Source organism: Triticum urartu, chromosome 6A (assembly GCF_056163025.1).
Source record: "Triticum urartu cultivar PI428250 chromosome 6A, HENAU_Tu73, whole genome shotgun sequence".
Taxonomy (NCBI): domain Eukaryota; kingdom Viridiplantae; phylum Streptophyta; class Magnoliopsida; order Poales; family Poaceae; genus Triticum; species Triticum urartu.
In genome coordinates, this window is record NC_141878.1 from 397652931 (window position 1) to 397674964 (window position 22034).

At 45.4% G+C, this 22034-nt stretch overlaps 1 protein-coding gene across 2 annotated transcripts; it reads left to right on the plus strand.

The window, feature by feature from the left end:
* Positions 1-18037: 18037 nt before the first annotated feature.
* On the plus strand, positions 18038-21384 carry LOC125513299 (uncharacterized). 2 transcript variants are annotated; one of them, XM_048678378.2, is made up of 8 exons: positions 18038-18476; positions 18588-18703; positions 19862-19937; positions 20039-20081; positions 20195-20240; positions 20703-20786; positions 20892-20960; positions 21061-21384. In XM_048678378.2, the coding sequence occupies exons 1-5, from the start codon at positions 18339-18341 to the stop codon at positions 20212-20214; spliced, it is 393 nt and encodes a 130-aa protein (XP_048534335.2). In that variant the 5' UTR covers positions 18038-18338; the 3' UTR covers positions 20215-20240; positions 20703-20786; positions 20892-20960; positions 21061-21384. The 2 variants fall into 2 exon arrangements, 1 of the variants encoding a protein (XP_048534335.2); XR_015608318.1 differs by lacking the exons at positions 18038-18476; positions 18588-18703 and adding an exon at positions 18710-18918.
* Positions 21385-22034: the final 650 nt, after the last annotated feature.

Here is a 22034-nt window from a genome sequence, read left to right on the forward strand (position 1 = left end):
TTTCCGGATTGGACCGAGACTTGCCAAGCGGCCTTGGTTTACTACTAGTAGACCGCCTGTCAAGTTTCGTGCCATTTGGACTTCGTTTGATGCTCCAACGGTTAACCGAGGGACCGTAAAGGCCTCGTGTGTGTTGCAGCCCAACACCCCTCCAAAGTGGCCCAAAACCCACCTAAACCTCCTCCATCATCTTGGTCGTTCGATCACGATCGCGTAGCCGAAAATCACACCTCATTTGGACTCTCCTAGCTCCCTCTATCTATAAAAGAGCACCCCTCCCCAAAATTTCAGATCATTTCGCGGATGAACCCTAGATCCACTCCTCCCCGCGCCGCCGGACTTGTCCGTCCCGCCGCTGGACGTGTCCGCCGCCGCCGCCACGTCGCCCGGACCAATCAGCCGGCCACCGCCCTCGCCCAACCGGGCGCCGCCACGCGTCCCCGCGCCCACTTCCCCACCGCGCGGGCCCGCCATGCCCAGATCCGGCCCTCACCGGGCCGAACCGGGTTCGCCGCCGCGCACTAGGAGCCCGAGCGCTCCGCCGCCGCCGCTCAAGCTCCCGCCGGCTACCCGTGCCTCGTCGGAGTCCGTCCCCCTCGCCGGCCTCCGTTCCTCGCGCCTTCGCTTCTGCTGCACCAACCCTCGCCGCCATGAAAATCCATGGAGCCGAGCTCCCGATCTTCGACGCCGGCGTCACCGAGCCCCGCTGACCTCGAGAACGGGTCCCGCAGCCTCGGCCTCCGCTCCCCGTGCCCGGATCTGGCAGGTCTCCGCCGTCCCTCGTCGGCATCGCCATCGGGCACCGCCGCCCTTTCCTCCTGGGATCCAATCGGGATCGAGGGAGACGAGCGCGCCCCCGTTGACCCTCCGTGTGGGCCTCGCAGGCCGCGATCTCGCTGAGGCCCATCTCCGTCGGCCCGCTTGCCTCCTCTCCACGTCTGGGTCGAAGCCCATGGTGAGCCACCACTATTCCCCGCTCGTGCGCACGATAGCTATCCTGCGCCCATGTTTTTTTTCCACTAAGTCCCCGAAATTCCCAGATTCATATGCCCATATTCATCGTGCCGTAACTTTGCATCCGTAGCTCCGTTTTGGGCATATAGCATATCAAAATGTTTGTCTCAGAGAGCACAACATTTCATCTCATTGCATCATTTTCATTTGAGTTCATCTTGATGCCCGAAATGCTGTTAGAAGAGTGCTATTTGGGATAACTGTCAGATCTGCTGCTCCATTTAGATATTTGTCATTTTTGCCATGATTATTGTGTGCATGATATGCCCATGAGCCCTACATGTGTTTTGTTATATGTTTTTCCATCTATCCAGAGGTGCAACCCATGTATTTTTGTGATGTGTGTGGTGACTAGCACAAGCTTGCAAAGTGAGGCACTTGGTAATGCTGATTTCAGGGACTTAGCATTCCCACTAAGTCCTTGACCTGTTTATCTCATTATGCCATATGTTCATGTTGTTTCCTAGTGATCCGTGCCTCTTTTGAGGACGATCAGTAAGGATGTTTTGTTAATCTTGTAGTGCTCTATCCATCCATGTCTTTGTTTGCAATTATGGAGCCCCCTAGCTTGAGTCAATCGAGCTCTACTTTTGCTATTTCGTGAATCTGGGCAGATTGTCTACTTGTTAGCGATTTTGCCGAGGATGTTGTAGTTGATCCGTGCATACTATGTTATTGTTCTTGCCATGTCTAGCTTGTATTTTGTGTATTCTTGATGGGTGTATGCTTCGCTTGTCATGACATGCTCTGTAGTGAGTGCATCGAGCTCGTAAACATTCCTACTTGATATATGTTTTCAGCATGCTCCAGTTTTCACTAAGTCTGTGATCTGATTATGTTTTTGCCATGTGTCACATGCTTGCAAATGTATTTTCTGATCCCTTTTGGCTCAAGGTCACTAAGGGACTTTTGTTAAGATCTTTGAGTAGCTCCATGCCATGCTTTACTTTGCCATGTTCAGGTCCTGTAGCATGTAGTTTTGTTGATCCAAAGAGTGCTATCTGATCTGAAATTCCAGACAAGTGTTAATTTCACTAAGTCTGAGATCTGTTTACCAAATGCATTTTTGCCATGCTTGTTTGAACCTGTTAATGGATGAATTGGCCGTAGCTCAGTGCTAGTCTTTTGTTAAGCATCATGAATGGATCCCTGCCATGTATTTTGTTGTCATGTTTGAGTGCTGTAGCATGTTCACTTTGTTGCGTTTAGATGGCTACTTGCTGTAAATCGCAGATCGTGGTCATATTTGAATTGCTTGCCATTTCCAAACCGTAACTCCGATTCCGGCGTTCTTTATATCGTTTTCAAGCGATTTCATCTCATATTTCCAGTGAAACACTTGGATTTCCAAGTTGAGGCCAGGTTCATTCATTACTTTGCAAATCATGCATATGCATCGCATACTGCATCCCGCATATCATACCATGTTCATGTGTTGGTTGTTTACTATGTTGTGTGTTTCTTTTCCGGTGTTGCTTCTTCGGGTTGGTTCCGTTAACATCGTGTTGTGAGGATTCGTTCAACTACGTCCGTTTGTCTTCTTCATGGACTCGTTCTTCTTCCTTGCGGGATTTCAGGCAAGATGACCATACCCTCGAAATCACTTCTATCTTTGCTTGCTAGTTGCTTGCTCTTTTGCTATGCCTATGCTGCGATACCTACCACTTGCTTATCATGCCTCCCATATTGTTGAACCAAGCCTCTAACCCACCTTGTCCTAGCAAACCGTTGTTTGGCTATGTTACCGCTTTGCTCAGCCCTTCTTATAGCGTTGTTAGTTGCAGGTGAAGATTGAAGTTTGTTCCTTGTTGGAACATGGAGATGTTGTTCCTTGTTGGAACATGTTTACTTGTTGGGATATCACAATATATCTTATTTAATTAATGCATCTATATACTTGGTATAGGGTGGAAGGCTCGGCCTTATGCCTGGTGTTTTGTTCCACTCTTGCCGCCCTAGTTTCCGTCATATCGGCGTTATGTTTCCGGATTTTGCGTTCCTTATGCGGTTGGGTTATAATGGGAACCCCTTGACAGTTCGCCTTGAATAAAACTCCTCCAGCAAGGCCCAACCTTGGTTTTACCATTCGCCACCTAGCCTTTTTCCCTTGGGAGTCGCGCATCCCGAGGGTCATCTTATTTTAACCCCCCCGGGCCAGTGCTTGTCTAAGTGTTGGTCCAACCCAGAGCACCGTGCGGGGCCGTCCCTTGGCAACTTGGGTTATGTTGGCTCCCATACGCTTAGCTTATCCGGTGTGCCCTGAGAACGAGATATGTGCAGCTCCTATCGGGATGTCGGCGCATCGGGTGGTCTTGCTGGACTTGTTTTACCATTGTTGAGGATGTCTTGTAGAACCGGGATACCGAGTCTGATCGGAACGTCTCGGGAGGAGGTCTATTCCTTCGTTGACCGTGAGAGCTTGTCATGGGCTAAGTTGGGACACCCCCTGCAGGGATTTGAACTTTCGAAAGCCGTGCCTGCGATTAGAAGCAGATGGGAATTTGTTAATGTCCGGTTGTAGAAAACCTGAAGTTGACCTTAATTAAAATACATCAACCGCGTGTGTAACCATGATGGTCTCTTTCCGACGGAGTCCGGGAAGTGAACACGGTGTTGGAGTTATGCTTGACGTAGGTTGCTATAGGATCACTTCTTGATCATACGTTTATCGACCGTGCTTTGCCTTCTCTTCTCGCTCTCATTTGCGTATGTTAGCCACCATATATGCTAGTCGCTTGCCGCAGCTCCACCTCATACCTTTACCTTACCCATAAGCTTAAATAGTCTTGATCGCGAGGGTGTGAGATTGTTGAGTCCCCGTGGCTCACAGATACTTCCAAACCAGCTTGCAGGTGCTGATGAGTCCGTGCAGATGACGCAACCCAGCTCAGGAGGAGCTCGTTGAAGATCTTGTCCTTTGTGTTGTTTCGTTCTAATTGATCAGTAGTGGAGCCCAGTTGGGGTCGATCGGGGCCCTTGTCGCATTTGGGGTTCTTCTTTTATTTTGGTTCCGTAGTCGGACCTTGATTGTATTTGGTTGATGTAATGCTTTAGTCATGTAATTGTGTGAAGTGGCGATTGTAAGCCAACTATGTATCTCTTTCCCTTATGTATTACTTGGGTTGTGTGAAGATTACCTCGTTTGCGACATTGCTTTCAATGCAGTTATGCCTCTAAGTTGTGCTTCGACACGTAGGAGATATAGCCGCATCGAGGGCGTTTACATAAGTCTTCAAGGTAGACTTCCCAACCTTCATAGACTCCATTCACTGGCGATCCACAATGACTCTTGGATGCTCAGAACGTGACGCCTAACCGGCTGGAGGATGCACAATCCTCAAGTGTAACAAGTCTTCATGTCACGCGGACAGAAAGGATGCCTAACACTCTTTGTCTTTGGGTGTTTGGGGCTTTATCCTCGCAAGGATCTCTCTCTCAAAGGCTTCGGAGGTGGGTTGCTCTCAAACGACAAAAGTCGTACACTAACTCTGAGCAGCCACCAATTTATGGTGTAGGGGGTGGGCTATTTATAGCCAGGAGGCAACCTGACATGATATGTCTACAATGCCCCTCGGTCACTAAGGAACCAACACGCGTCCAACGGTCGGATTTCAAACACACGCGACAGCTTGGCTTGGGCTACAAGCCAAGCTGACTTATCCAACTCTGGATAAGATTTGCTTTCATTGTCTTCGCTCGAAGACATATGATTTTTGTTGAGTATCACTTCAGTCATCTGACTTTGTTCACTTGGACCCCACTTAACAGTACGGTGGTTCCTATGACTCAATAAAGAAGAAAAGTAAACTACGGAAGAAACAATGTCTTCGCACTCCATAGTCTTCAAGTGAATGTATTCACATGTCATTATCTTCAACGTGAATGTCTTCACAAACCACCATTGTCTTCAATATCTTCATACATTTTTAGGGGTCATCTCTGGTAGGTAAACCGAATCAATGAGGGACTACTACCTGTATTGTCCTGCAATTCTCACAAACACATTAGTCCCTCAACCATGTTTGTCGTCAATACTCCAAAACCAACCAGGGGTGGCACTAGATGCACTTACAATCTCCCCCTTTTTGGTGATTGATGACAAACTGGTTGAAGTTTTCAACAGGGATAAAAGTATGTGAAAGTTAAAGTTCATAGGCATTGTCTTCATAGGTTGTGAGAGGCTCCCCCTGAAGATGTGCATATAAGTAGTTTGCCTTTGAATGCAAATGCACATGGCAGGTTTTGCTTTGTGGAGATCTTCTTCAACACATGAAGACAATTCATCATGCATACATAAGAGTAATGAAGATAATGAAATGCATAATGAGAAATGGGTGTTTGCAGAATGACTTCATGCGGGATTTATCACCGCATCATAAGGTAGTAGCAAAAGTGGCAGACGACCATCAATTTTAAGTGTTACAACTCAAAAACCAACATTTTCAAGAACGAGCGTTGTAAGAACTTAGAAAAAATAAGCACCCAAACCATATGGAGCCGTTTAAAGACTATCAACTCATATGCGTCTCCCCCTTTTGTCAGTAAGGACCAAAAAGGTTTGAAGACATAGAGTAACTACTCGTTCCCAGTCAGTGAAGATGTTGGGGCAGCAGGGTCGACATTGGAGTTGGGAAGTGCAGAGGGTCCTGACGCAGAACCGTGATGCAGTGAAGCCATCGCTGGTGAAGTGGCGTCGTCCTCTTCATCAACGACTCTCGCAACAACAGTTGGAGCAAAGATGAATACTCTGAATCTTCCAATGGAAGGATTTGGACGCCAGCTTGCAGATTGTGGAGGCCTGGAGTCAAACTTGAAATGTTCAGTGAAGACATCTTCTCGAAGATCGTCTTCACAACAGAGTAGTGTGAGGCTCTTCTAGGACCGCCGATAGGCTTCATGCACAACAAATGAGTTCTTGGTTGCTAAGTTGCGTATATGATTGACATCAACAAGAAGACTCTGCATTTGACGCTTCAGCCAATCATGATGCCTATCCTGCTTCTGGTGAAGTGATACAAGAAGCTCTCTGTCATTCAGGACACGAGCATGCTTCGAGGCCTTTGAGCTACCATGCTGGCTGTGGCATCAGTGTTGGCACGATGCGGCAGACGAAGTTGACCAGCAAGGGGACCAGCAGGAGCAGAAGGATTTGGCACATGAACACCTTCAATTGGTCGAGTGAAGCTTTGAAATGCAACATTGTATTCATGGAGTGGCTTCTTGGCAGGCTCAGGGTAGATGGCTTCATATGACGTATCAACATCAGGCAAAAACACAACATGGTTGCGTGCTGAAGCTTGATAGTCGATGGAGGAGTGAAGCTTAATGAGCCGCATGACCCATGGAGCGTAGAACTTGAGGCCAAATAGATCAATTTCAGAAGAGGCCAACTAACAAATGAAGAAATCTTGAGTGTTGACCCTGATGCCATTGATGATGTAGAAGACTAATGTCTTCATGGTGCCTTCAAGCTTGGCATTAAGAGAATTCCCTTTGATAGGCCACAGAGTACGCCTCGGAATGTGATAGACGGTGTGGGCAGGTACTCAAGGTCTTTGATGTAGAACTCCTTTGGATATTCAGCATCAATGGGCAATGGCTTCATCATACTGAGCATCTGACTCATATTGGGCTCATGCTTCTGAAAGACACTCTGCAGCTCTTGCACATGGCGTTGACAACCTGGTTCATACAGATCACCAGGAGTGGGCAGGGAAGTTAGCTCGATGATATCCTGAGCTTTGGCTTCATGATGGACATCTCCTGTCATCCACTCAAGAACCCATGTCTTCGGATCCCTGTTGTAGCCTGATATGTGTAGTGTGGCGTAGAACTGCAACAGAAGCTCTTCATTCCAATGCTCCTTGTCAGTTACAAATTGGAGCAGCCCAACTTCACGAAAGCAATCAAGAACCTCTTCAAGGCATGGCAGCCCAGCAATGGCATCATAGTCAAGACTTGTGAGGAAAAATCATGTCTTGGTTGTATAGTATGCATGAGTAGTAGCTATGTTGCTGATGTCTCCAGAACCTATCCGAGGAAATCTTGGGCTTCCGGAAGGGGTTCTTTGCCTTGTCGAAGAAAGTGATGTACTCTCTGAATCTTAGCACACTGAAGGAGCCTCTTGTAGTGGCAGCAGTTCGAAGCCTTGGCAGCCTGGGCTTTGGCTTCTGCGCGTGAGAACTTTGCTCCATGTGATAGTCATATTGGGGACCAGGAGCAGTAGGTGGTATCAAGATAGGCCAACAGACAGTAATGAGCTCGCCCTGATTGTACGCACGTTCCATGGTGTGAGGCGCAGGGGAAGGAACGGCCACATCCGAGGTGGATGGCTATGCATTGTCTTCCGTGGCATCATTGACCTCGAGCTGCACATTGTCTTCAGCCATGACAACGTCATTAGCTTCAGTAGTGGTGGTGGTGACAGCCGCATTCGTCTCAGCTTCAGTGGCTTCATGGACTGGAGGGTCTAGGACAATCACTTCTTCTTCTTGAACAATGGGATTGAAGGAAATATGCCCTAGAGGCAATAATAAAGTTGTTATTTATATTTCCTTATATCACGATAAATGTTTATTATTCATGCTAGAATTGTATTAACCGGAAACTTAGTACATGTGTGAATACATAGACAAACTGAGTGTCACTAGTATGCCTCTACTTGACTAGCTCGTTAATCAAAGATGGATAAGTTTCCTAGCCATGGACAAATAGTTGTCATTTAGTGAACGGGGTCACATCATTAGATAATGATGTGATTGACTTGACCCATCCGTTAGCTTATCACTTTGATCATTTAGTTTACTGTTATTGCTTTCTCCATAACTTATACATGTTCCTATGACTATGAGATTATGCAACTCCCGAATATCGAAGGAACACTTAGTGTGCTATCAAACGTCACAACATAACTGGGTGACCATAAAGATGCTCTACAGGTGTCTCCGATGGTGTTTGTTGAGTTGGCATAGATCGAGATTAGGATTTGCCACTCCGTGTATCGGAGAGGTATGTCTGGGCCCTCTCGATAATGCACATCACTTTAAGACTTGCAAGCAATGTGACTAATGAGTTAGTTATGGGATGTTGCATTACGGAATGAGTAAAGAGACTTGCCGATAACGAGATTGAACTAGGTATTGAGATACCGACGATCGAATCTCGGGCAAGTAACATACCGATGACAAAGGGAACAATGTATGTTGTTATGCGGTTTGACCGATAAAGATCTTCGTAGAATATGTATGAACCAATATGAGCATCCAGGTTCCGCTATTGGTTATTGACCAGAGACGAGTCTCGGTCATGTCTACATAGTTCTCGAACCCATAGGGTCCGCACGCTTAATGTTCGGTAACGATCAATATTATGAGTTTATGTGTTGTGATGTACCGAAGGTAGTTCGGAGTCCCGGATATGATCACGGACATGACGAGGAGTCTTGAAATGGTGGAGACATAAAGATCGATATATTGGAAGGCCATGTTTGGACATCGGAATGGTTCCGGGTGAGCTCGGGCATTTATCAGAGTACCAGGGGTTACCGGAACCCCCCGGGGAGTGTATGGGCCTTAATGGGCCTTAGTGGGAGAGAGGAGGAGGAGGCATAGGTGGGGGCGTGCCCCCCAAGCCCAATCCGAATTAGGGTGGCCCCCCCTTTCCTTCTCCCTCTCTCCCCTTCCTTCCTCTCCTACTCCAACTAGGGAAGGGGGAATCCTACACCCACCGGGGGTAGGACTCCCCCCTCGGGCGCGCCATGCGAGGGCCGGCCCTCCCCCTCCTCCACTCCTTTATATACGGGGGAGGGGGGCACCCCATAGACACATAAGTTGATTGTTTAGCCGTGTGTGGTGCCTCCCTCTACAGATTTCCACCTCGGTCATATCGTTGTAGAGCTTAGGCGAAGCCCTGCATCGGTAACTTCATCACCACCGTCATCACGCCATCGTGCAAACGAAACTCTCCCTCGACCTCAGCTGGATCTAGAGTTCGTGGGACATCACCGAGCTGAACGTGTGCAGATCGCGGAGGTGCCGTACCTTCGGTGCTAGGATCGGTCGGATCGTGAAGACATACGACTACATCAACCGCGTTGTCATAACGCTTTCGGTTACGGTCTATGAGGGTACGTAGACAACTCTATCCCCTCTCGTTGCTATGCATCACCTAGATGGATCTTGCGTGTGCGTAGATTTTTTTTGAAATTACTGTGTTCCCCAAACAGTGGCATCTGAGCCAGGTTTATGCGTAGATGTTATATGCACGAGTAGAACACAAAGGAGTTGTGGGCGTGGGTATATACATATTGCTTGTCGTCACTAGTTGATTCTTGATTCAACGGCATTGTTGGATGAAGTGGGCCAGACCGACATTACGTGTACGCTTACGCGAGACTAGTTCTACCGACGTGCTTCGCACACAGGTGGCTAGTGGGTGTCTGTTTCTCCAACTGACAAATGACAAATCTTGAGTGTTGAACCCAATGCCATTGATGATGTAGAAGACTAATGTCTTCATGGTGCCTTCAAGCTTGGCATCAAGAGAATTCTCTTTGATAGGCCACAGAGTACGCCTCATATGTGATCGACGGTGCGGGCAGGTACTCAAGGTCTTTGATGTATAACTCCTTTGGATATTCAACATCAATGGGCAATGGCTTCATCATACCGAGCATCTGACTCATATTGGGCTTAGGCTTCTGAAAGACACTCTGCAGCTCTTGCACATGGCGTTGACAACCTGGTGCATACAGATCACCAGGAGTGGGCAGGGAAGTTAGCTCGATGATATCCTAAGTTTTGGCTTCATGATGGACATCTCCTGTCATCCACTCAAGGACCCTTGTCTTCGGATCCCTGTTGTAGCCTGATATGTGTAGTGTGGCGTAGAACTGCAACAGAAGCTCTTCATTCCAATGCTCCTTGTCAGTTACAAATTAGAGCAGCCCAACTTCACGGAAGCAATCAAGAACCTCTTCAAGGCATGGCAGCCCAGCAATGGCATCACAGTCAAGACTTGTGATGAAAAATCATGTCTTGATTGTATAGTATGCATGAGTAGTAGTTGTGTTGCTGATGGCTCCAGAACCTATCCGAGGAAATCTTGGGCTTCCGGAAGGGGTTCTTGGCCTTGTCGAAGAAAGTGATGTGCTCTCTGAAGCTTAGCACACTAAAGGAGCCTCTTGTAGTGGCAGCAGTTGGAAGCCTTGGCAGCCTGGGCTTTGGCTTCTGCGCCTGAGAACTTTGCTCCACGTGATAGTCATATTGGGGACCAGGAGCGGTAGGTGGTATCAAGATAGGCCAACAGATAGTAATGAGCTCGCCCCGATTGTACGCACGTTCCATGGTGTGAGGCGCAGGGGAAGGAACTGTCACAACCGAGGTGGATGGCTGTGCATTGTCTTCTGTGGCATCATTGACCTCGGGTTGCACATTGTCTCCAGGCATGACAACGTCATTAGCTTCAGTGGTGGTGACAGCCGCATTCGCCTTAGCTTCAATGGCTTCATGGACTGGAGGGTCTGGGACAACCACTTCTTCTTCTTGAACAATGGGGTTGAAGGAAATATGCCCTAGAGGCAATAATAGAGTTGTTATTTATATTTCCTTATATCATTATAAATGTTTATTATTCATGCTAGAATTGTATTAACCGGAAACTTAGTACATGTGTGAATACATAGACAAACTGAGTGTCACTAGTATGCCTCTACTTGACTAGCTCGTTAACCAAAGATGGTTAAGTTTCCTAACCATGGACAAAGAGTTGTCATTTGATGAACGGGATCACATCATTAGAGAATGATGTGATTGACTTAACCCATCTGGTAGCTTAGCACGATGATCGTTTAGTTTGTTGCTAATGCTTTCTTTGACTTATACATGTTCCTATGACTAGGAGATTATGTAACTCCCGAATGCCGGAGGAACACTTAGTGTGATATCAAATGTCACAACGTAACTGGGTGACTATAAAGATGCTCTACAGGTATCTCCGATGGTGTTTGTTGAATTGGCATGGATCGAGATTAGGATTTCTCACTCTGTGTATCGAAGAGGTATCTCTGGGCCCTCTCGGTAATGCACATCACTGTAAGCCTTGCAAGCAATGTGACTAATGAGTTAGTTATGGGATGTTGCATTACGGAATGAGTAAAGAGACTTGCCGGTAACGAGATTGAACTAGGTATTGAGATACCGATGATCGAATCGCGGGCAAGTAACATACCGATGACAAAGGGAACAACGTATGTTGTTATGCGGTTTGACCGATAAAGATCTTCGTAGAATATGTAGGAACCAATATGAGCATCCAGGTTCCGATATTGGTTATTGACCGGAGACGAGTCTCGGTCATGTCTACATAGTTCTCGAACCCGTAGGGTCCGCACGCTTAACGTTCGGTATTATGAGTTTATGTCTTTTGATGTACCGAAGGCAGTATGGAGTCCCGAATATGATCACAGACATGACGAGGAGTCTCGAAATGGTTGAGACATAAAGATCAATATATTGGAAGGCTATGTTTGGACATCGGAATGGTTCCTGATGAGTTCGGGCATTTATCGGAGTACCGGGGGGGGGGTTACCGAAACCCCCCGAGGAGTGTATGGGCCTTAATGGGCCTTAGTGGGAGAGAGGAGGAGGCGGCCAAGGTGGGGGCGTGCCCCCCAAGCCCAATCCGAATTGGGGTGGGGGCCGGCCCCCCTTTCCTTCTCCCTCTCCCCCCTTCCTTCCTCTCCTACTCCAACTAGGGAAGGGGGAATCCCACTCCCACCGGGAGTAGGACTCCCCCCGTGGGCGCGCCATGTGAGGGCCGACCCTCCCCCTCCTCCACTCCTTTATATACGGGGGAGGGGGCACCCCATAGACACACAAGTTGATTGTTTAGCCGTGTGCGGTGCCCCCCTCCACAGATTTCCACCTCAGTCATATCGTTGTAGAGCTTAGGCGAAGCTCTGCGTCGGTAACTTCATCATCACCGTCATCACGCCATCGTGCTGATGAAACTCTCCCTTGACCTCAGCTGGATCTAGAGTTCGTGGGACATCACCGAGCTGAACGTGTGCAGATCGTAGAGGTGCCGTACCTTCGGTGCTAGGATCGGTCGGGTCATGAAGACGTACGACTACATCAACCACGTTGTCATAACGCTTCCGCTTACGGTCTACGAGGGTACGTAGACAACTCTATTCCCTCTCGTTGCTATGCATCACCTAGATGGATCTTTCGTGTACGTAGATTTTTTTTGAAATTACTGCGTTCCCCAAACAGTGGCATCTGAGCCAGGTTTATGCGTGGATGTTATATGCACGAGTAGAACACAAAGGAGTTGTGGGCGTGGGTATATACATATTGGTTGCCATCACTAGTTGATTCTTGATTCAGCGGTATTGTTGGATGAAGCGGCTCAGACCGACATTACGTGTACGCTTACGCGAGACTGGTTCTACCGACATGATTCGCACACAGGTGGCTAGTGGGTGTCAGTTTCTCCAACTGACAAATGAAGAAATCTTGAGTGTTGAACCTGACGCCATTGATGATGTAGAAGACTAATGTCTTCATGGTGCCTTCAAGCTTGGCATCAAGATAATTCCCTTTGATAGGCCACAGAGTACGCCTCAGAATGTGATAGACGGTGCGGGCAGGTACTCAAGGTCTTTGATGTAGAACTCCTTGGGATATTCAACATCAATGGGCAATGGCTTCATCATACCGAGCATCTGACTCATATTGGGCTCAGGCTTCTAGAAGACACTCTGCAGCTCTTGCACATGGCGTTGACAACCTGGTTCATATAGATCACCAGGAGTGGGCAGGGAAGTTAGCTCGATGATATCCTAAGCTTTGGCTTCATGATGGGCATCTCCTGTCATCCACTCAAGGACCCATGTCTTCGGATCCCTATTGTAGCCTGATATGTGTAGTGTGGCGTAGAACTGCAACAGAAGCTCTTCATTCCAATGCTCCTTGTCAGTTACAAATTGGAGGAGCCCAACTTCATGGAAGCAATCAAGAACCTCTTCAAGACATGGCAGCCCAGCAATGGCATCACAGTCAAGACTTGTGAGGAAAATCATGTCTTGATTGTATAGTATGCATGAGTAGTAGCTGTGTTGCTGATGGCTCCAGAACCTATCCGAGGAAATCTTGGGCTTCCGGAAGGGGTTCTTGGCCTTGTCGAAGAAAGTGATGTGCTCTCTGAAGCTTAGCACACTGAAGGAGCCTCTTGTAGTGGCAGCAGTTCGAAGCCTTGGCAGCCTGGGCTTTGGCTTCTGCGCGTGAGAACTTTGCTCCATGTGATAGTCATATTGGGGACCAGGAGCAGTAGGTGGTATCAAGATAGGCCAACAGACAGTAATGAGCTCGCCCTGATTGTACACACGTTCCAAGGTGTGAGGCACAGGGGAAGGAATGGCCACATCCGAGGTGGATGGCTGTGCATTGTCTTCCGTGGCATCATTGACCTCGGGCTGCACATTGTCTTCAGCCATGACAACGTCATTAGCTTCAGTAGTGGTGGTGGTGACAGCCGCATTCGCCTCAGCTTCAATGGCTTCATGGACTGGAGGGTCTGGTACAACCACTTCTTCTTCTTGAACAATGGGATTGAAGGAAATATGCCCTAGAGGCAATAATAAAGTTGTTATTTATATTTCCTTATATCATGATAAATGTTTATTATTCATGCTAGAATTGTATTAACCGGAAACTTAGTACATGTGTGAATACATAGGCAAACTGAATGTCACTACACTACAAGAAATGTGTCAACTAGTGACCTTCTGTCAGTGACCCTGGAAGAATTGGTCATAGATCTATGACCATTTGAGACCAATTGGTCAAAAACTGTTCGGGGGGCTCCAAACACTAAACTATATCGACCATTTTGGTTAGAAAGGTCGTAATTTCCTTACACAAAATGGTCACAAAGCAGATAGCACTGATCCGTTGCCTTATTTCTAACTGGTCATGACCAATATAGATGGTCATAACCTTGTAAATTGTGGTTGATTGCTATGACTAGGCGCCACCTCATCAGTTTTGCCTACGTGTCATGTCCATGTGTCAATTTTTGCCCTACGTTGTGAAGCAACCTATATTTCTGTTAGTCCCGAAATTCCGAAAAAAAATCTCATAAATTCTTTGGATCATATCTTCGTCAAACATGTCAAAAACCTTCCTCTCCTAGTTAAAATATAATTCAACAATATTCATTTTCCTATTCTGTTCAGAACAGCACTTTGTGAAGGAAGTGCTATTTTTATATTCTTGATTGCCCTCGAAAAATTTGGGCACTCTTTCCTATCCAAACCATTTCCTCATGACAAAATTCAGCTCCGTTTGCCTAGTAAATCTTCCTCGGCAAATTTTTAAAGTTTTTGTCCACCTAGAAGCATTGTGAAGGAAGTACTATCTATGCACATCCAAATGGCATGAAATTTATACCGTGTCTTCATATTACCAAATTATCACCCTCCTCCAAATTGCAGCTCAATCAAATCATCTATGTGAGCCCAGCTTCAATTTTCATTTTCTGTCCAGATTGGCACAATGCAAATCAAGTGCTATCTGTACCACTCCTATTGCCCTAAAACTTTTTGGTCAATCTTCCATACCCAAATCATTTCCACATGCCAATATTCAGCTCTATTTTCCTAGTAAATCTTCCTCGGCAAATTTCCAAAGTTTCTATTCACCCAGAAGCTTTGTGAAGGAAATACAAGATAGGAATATCGTAATGAGTTAAATTTTTGCCACATGTTCTATATGCCGAAGTCATAGCTCTACACAAAAGTTTAGCACTATCTAACAATACATGTGAGCTCACCATCGAATCTTTGTTTCTGGTAATATTTTCAGTTTGTGAAGCAACTACATTTTATGTTGCTTTATAATTGCTGAAAATTTACCAGGACACTACCCTGACTATAGAAACCCCCTACACCAAATTTCAGCATAATCCAATCATCTATGTAAGCCCAACTTCAATTTCCTTTTTCTGTCCAAATTGGCACATTGCAAAGAAAGTGCTATCTAGACACCTCCTATTTTCCTCAAACTTTTTGTGCCATCTTACATATACAAATCATTGCCACATTCCAATATTCAGCTCCATTTGCCTATTAAATCTTCCTCAAAAAAATTCTAAAGTTTCTATCTAGAGAGAAGCTTTGTGAAGGAAGTACAAGCTAGGATTATCCAAATGGTATAAACTTTTTACAGTGATTTACTATGCCAAAATTACCATACTCCACAAAATTTGATCTCAATCGACTTATCCATTTGAGCCCAGCTTCAACATCCATATTTCTGCCCAATGTGGTACTTTGCAAAGCAAGTGCCATCCAAACTCCTCCATTTGAGCTGAAAATTTGCCAAGGCAGTCTCCCTAGTATATGATCATCCTCAGCCAAAACTCAGGCCCATTGGCCTTGTGAATTTCCCGTACCGTTAATCAAACACTTGGCTGCTAATTCATGTTTGAGCATAGTTCGGTCTCCTCGTGAGATTCTTCTGTTGTTATTTTCTTCCAAGCATCTACCTGGGGAGTGCCAAACCTACTAGACATGCCTAGGCTTCCCAGAACGCACAGCAACGCCACGGTCACGCGGTGACCACGCGGCGGGCATGCGAGTCTACGCACTTTGGAGTTGGGGCCCTGGGCCACCGTCCAAACCTCAACGTATCACCACCAAACCATATACTTATGCTTAAATATATACTTATGCACCTAGAAATGATTTTTGGAAAAAATAAAGAGCAAACTATAAGGCAACTGCAGTTCAAATTTGACCCGCTTCCTCCTAAATCGACGGAAATTTGTCTTTTTCACCAGAGGTGGATAAAAACTTTTTACACCCAACCATTTTGTCAATTGTGCATTAAACATGGCCTAATATTTTATAAAATTGATTTGGTCCATTTTTGCAATAATTATTTGGTAGTTCCTTCACAAAAAAATTTCATTTCGGGAACTCGAAAAATGGAAAATGATTTTTTTGTGCAAAGAAAATGAAAACTCTCTTAGGAAACATTGTTTGGAATTCCAAGATGCATCCTTGTGCACAATATGAGATCATTTGAACAAACTATGCCATGGATGTGGACATAAGATTGATCATTTGGCTTGAAAGCCATGAATCTTCACGCATGATAGCTCATTTGTGAGAACTCTTTTTTTAAATAATTTCCGTATTACAAGTTTATTATTTTTCCTGAAAACTTGGTCACATATGATGACACAATGCGAAGGTTTTCCAATGTTTTAATTTTTTTTTGAATTTTTATGCCCGTTTCAAAATGCGGTCAAAACGGCGGGCTTGACCGTTCCTAGCTAGTGGTTTAATCTAGGAATTTTTTTGATGTTTCTCTAATTAAATAGATACTTATGTACCTAGAAATGATTTTTGGAAAAAATAAAGAGCAAACTATGAGGCAGCTGCAGTTCAAATTTGACCCGCTTCCTACTAAATTGGCGAAAATTTGTCTTTTTCACCAGAGGTGGATAAAAACTTTTTACACCCAATCATTTTTGTCAATTGTGCATTAAACATGGCCTAATATTTTATAAAATTGATTTGGTCCATTTTTGCAACAATCATTTGGTAGGTTCTTCACAAAAAGCTCATTTCGGGCACTCAAAAAATGAAAAATGATTTTTTCATGCAAAGAAAATGAAAACTTTCTTAGGAAACATTGTTTGTCATTCCAATATGCACCCTTGTGCACAATATGAGATCATTTAAACAAACATGCCATAAATGTGGCCATAAGATTGATCATTTGGCTTGAAAGTCATGAATCTTCACGCATAATAGCTCATTTCTGAGAACATTTTTTTAAAATAATTGTCGTATTACAAGTTTATTATTTTTCCTGGAAATTTGGTCACATATAATGACACAATGTGAAGGTTTTCCAATTTTTTGATTTTTTTGAAATTTTTTATGCCCATTTCAAAATGTGGTCAAAACGGCGGGCTTGACCGTTCCTAGCTAGTGGTTGAATATTAGAAAACTTTTGATGTTTCTCTGATTAAATAGATACTTATGTACCTAGAAATGATTTTTGGAAAAATAAAGAGCAAACTATGAGGCAGCTGCAGTTCAAATTTGACCCACTTCCAACTGAATCGGCGAAAATTTGTCTTTTTCACGAGAGGTGGATCAAAGCTTTGACACCTAACCATTTGGTCAATTGTGAATTAAATATGTTCTATTGTTTTAGAAAAATGTTCTGGGCCAATTTTGCAACAATTATTTGATAGACCATTCACAAAAAACCTCATTTCGGGCACTCGGAAAATGGAAAATGATTTTTTCGTCCAAAGAAAATGAAAACTTTCTTAGGCAATATTGTTTGCCATTCCAATATGCACCCTTGTGCACAATATGAGATTATTTCTTTGAATTTTTCATGTGAAAAAGTAGAAAAAAAACAAAGGAATGGTGAGGTAGATTCTTTTTTGAAACATAATTTGTCTTTTTGATGAGAGATGGATCGAAAGCATTTTACATCTAAAGATTTGGTCAACTGTACATAAAATGTTGTCTTATAGTTTGGGAAAATGGAGTGGTGCTGTACACATTTTTGGCACTTCGAAAATAGCGAATGTTTTTCCCCCTAAAAACTCATTTCTCATAACAATTTTTAGGAGATATTTGTCTTATTCGAATTCCAAGTTTGTTAGTTTTCCTAAAAACTATGTCACATTTGGTGACACAATGAGAATGTTTTTTTTTGAATTTCTCATATCATAAAACATAAAACTGTTTATATGATTCAACACCTTTTTTTAAAACAATATGATTCAACACCTTATTTTTAGTCGATTACGACCAATTTAGAAAGTCATAACGTGTACTCAGTTCTGATTGGTCCATGGACATGTCACACGGATCATCCCTCAAACGCCGTCGGATGCTTCCAGATCCGACGGTAGCCCTTTCTCCCTCAAACCCCCCTCTTTGTCTTAAAAAAAAGAAAATAAAAAGAAAACTCCGTCACCCTCTCACCCCACGAACCCTAGCGCTCCAGATCCGCACCCCGCCGCTCTCACCCTCGTCTCCCACATCGCCGCCGCCACCCACGCCGATCCCACCCCTCCCCTTGTCTCCCTCCCAAACCTTGCCGCCGGCGGCCTCTCCCCCTCCTCTCCTCTCCCCCACCTCAGGCGGAGCCCCCCACCTATCCATCTCTCTCCAGCGACCCCTCTCTCTCCCCTGGGACTCATCTTCGCCGCTAGGGTTTGCGGTGGCTTTGCCCCACGCTCGCCACGTCTCTCCGGCAACCAGGACACAACGACGTCGACGGGATCTGATGGGTGTGTTGCTCCGGCGCTGTTCCGGTGATCCGAACGACGCCTTCGCGCGCGGGACGGGTGGGTTCCAGCGCGGCCGCGTGGTGCACGGCATGCTCGTCGCCTCCCTCTTCCCCGCCCTCATCACCTCCCACGCCGTACGCTCCTTTCCTCCTCCTCTCTGCCATTCCGCCGAACGGCTGGCAGGCATGGCGCCCGATCGATGGGATCCCACCATGATCTGACGGCTGCTTCTCGTCTTCGTGCAGCCTGTTGCCATGTACGCGAGCCAGTCCCTCAAGTTCGCGGCGCCCGTGCACGTCAGAGACGAGGTGGTCGCGCAGGTGCAGGCGCTGCACATCAAGGCAACCGGCGCAAGGCACATGTACTACTACCACTACTACATAGCGCCATTTTTTATCTCCTCTTCTTTCTAGCATTGTGCCTGCTGAGAACTAATAGTAATGCTATATCTGTTGGGCAACGTCAAGTTCGCCACCAAGTGCTTGACGGACGATGAGGAGACTTTCGCCATTGATGGCGAGGCCATGGCTTTTTCTGCCCACGCTGCAGCTCAGCGCAGAGGCAATCGAGTGACAAGTATGTTGATTAGAACCATTTTGAATGGGACGGCTTTTATCTTATGATGAAACATTTCGCCTTCGCATAAACTTCAGGGCCGGGGGACATGAGATTGCAGCTTTGTCAGTAATAGTTCGGTGCAGTCTTCCTGTTATGATTGATAGCATGAGCAAAGAGTAGTAGATCACTTCAGTTTTCTGAACATTCAATGGGCTGGGTGTACATGCCGATTGTGATAGGAACTGAAGAATTTCAACAGGTTAACTTGAATCACTAGGCATATTCAGTACTAGATCACTTCAGTCAACTCCTAGATTTCCAATTGCCTTCGCTGCCTACTCATTTAATTAATTAAAACTGCGTGCGTACGTGTAAGTTTGCTTGTGATAACTCTGTCAGACCGTGATCCGGCCTCGATGATGGCATGGCCGGACTTGCCCACTCTCAATGGCACCTTCCCATGATCGACCTTAACAACTACGGCCGACCGACTGTTACATGCATGACGACAACAATAGTGTAGCTCAACTCAGTCTAGCGTTGTGTGGTTTTCTTCTCAATTATTATTTGTGTTTTCCTTTTGTTAATCAATCAGTTTGGGGGGGGGGGGGGGGGGGATGTGACGAGTAACTTTGGTCTACTGTCTACTTACGTAAGTTTATCATTATTAAGAGTAGTAACTGGTGGTGCTGGTATAGTGGTATATTTCAAGAAGAGGTCGATCGGTTTCGTTTGAAAATGTCGATGCGTATGTGTTTGTGTAAGGTTACATTTCCATTTCCTCCAACCTGGTGTACTTATTTGTCTACAAACTGATTGTTTGGGCTGATTCCTGGTCTGTATCAGGGGTACACATTTATTACTTTCTATCTATGTTTACTACATTCTATCTAGGTTTTCCTATTGTTGTTTCGCATCGGGTTCTAATTCGCTTTGTTTCTATTGTTTTTGTGCGATGCAGACTCGCGGTGAAGAAGAGAAAGCCGAGAAGGACTCCAACAAGCTTAGGTGCCCCTGAGTGCCTTCTTAGTCTTCATGTGAGCCCCGGATTTGATTCCCTGTTGTGGTTCGATTCACATTGTTTCCGTGGTGTGGTGATGTGTCCTCACATGGGCCCGTTTTGGTTCTGTTTTCGCAGGGACAGCTTCAGGAAGGACTCCAACATCAAGCAGGTCTCCATGGTAAGCATCTTGGTTCCCTTTGCTCCCTCCCCTGTCTCCTTGCTCTCATCCAAACTGGTGTTGTGATAATTCTCCTTGGGAATCATGTTTCCTGATTTGTGTTCAAATCACAGGTTGGCAAGGCCGGTGGTGAGAAGTGGAAGTGTCTTGAGTGATGCTGTAAGTTACCCGCTCCCCCATACCCTCTTTATTAGTGATCTATTCAGTGTTGGTCTCTTCCGCTTGATCTCAGTGTTTGCTCGGTGATGCGATGGAATTTTGGCCGTCCGTGTATTGGTTTACATGTTTCTGTCTCACTGCACCGTGTCATTTGGGTATTGTTCGACCCAGATGGTCAATTATATTTAGAATTCGGTTGCTATTCAATTGTTGATCTACTGCCTATTCTCAATTTGGTTGTTTAAATTTATGGTCTGTAGTGTTCAAATGCTTGTAGCCTAGTTAGAATTTATACAGTCTCTACTCATCGATTCAAACTACTGCTCAAATTTTAGTTTCCAAATTCACCATGCCATTTCGCATGATTTATTCAACTATTCTTATGTTAATTGTTATCCAGGAATCTATTGCCTTGAACCACACTAACATGTCTGCTGTTTTTCCCTCTATTTGAATGAATAGAAGGAGAAGTCTCCCTATGTTGCGAAGGTTGAGATGCTCAAGGCCGAGTACACCAAGAAGATCGATGCTTACAACTACCCATAGGTATAACATTCATGCCAAACACCTCCATCAGAATCGTAGCCCCGCGAGATTAACACAACATTTGTGGTACTGATCCATGCTCTTTTGAGCCTATCCCCGTTTCAGGCAGGAGAGGCGTCGAGCAAATCTGACAAGTCCAAGTCTGAGGTGAGCGACAAGGACGACGTCAACGAGGTGAGACCATCCTGATCCACCCGCCCACTTCCTCCATGTGATTCCCTAACTGCTCAACATGTTGATCTGCTCTAAATATATGAAAACTTGCTGTGTGCAGGGTGGCTAATGATGCGGCACACCAAGCAGAAATGGGGGAAGGGGGTCTCTGGAATGTCGCTGTTGCCGCTTATTGCTGAAGTCACCAATTTATGATGGATGGTCATTGTTAGTTTAGCTCCTTGGTAGTCCCTCTTTCAAGCGGCTGTAGCTGGTAGAAATGGTAGCTACTGTGTCCCATGCAGTTCATGTTCTCAGACTGCCCTTTGTTGCTTCATTTTGATGTCAATTTAGTCTCCGTTGAATGTACCTACTGTGTGCTCGTGGCTGTTTCAAAAGTCCTTCCATGTTGAAAGAAATAAAATGCTCTCAATACTTGTTCGAATTTCCTCTCTGTTTCACTATCGCAGGAATAAGCTTGTGTCCTACGAGCAAGTTTCTTAAAGTTTGTTATGGAGGCCCAAAATTGAAATGGACTATGAAATGGCTGAGGCCCAAAAACGAAATGGACTATAGAAGGCCATGTCCTAGAAAATAAAAAGCTGAATTCTTGGGCTCGGCCCATGTAGTTGACATAAATTGACAGGAAAATAATAATAAATGGGCTTGGCCCATGTAAAACCCCCAATTGGACCGGGTTGAATTTTATCAACGACATTTTCAATTGGTCGCAATTTTTTCACGTCAGATTGCCACGTCGGATTCGACGTGGCCTGGGCAGAGAGCTAGCGACCAAAACAGAAGGTCATGGGTTCAGCGACCTTTCGTTTTGGTCGTGGAATTCCACGACCTTCTCACAGAAAAGGTCGTTAATTTCAGTTTACGACCGCCAGCTTTTGACTTTCTGTTTTTGGTCACAAAAAGGTCGCAAATGAAAAACAATGACCTTTCAGTGACCAATAGTGATGGTCGCAAGTTGACATATTTCTTGTAGTGCTAGTATGCCTCTACTTGACTAGCTCGTTAATTAAAGATGGTTAAGTTTCCTAGCCATGGACAAAGAGTAGTCATTTGATGAACGGAATCACATCATTA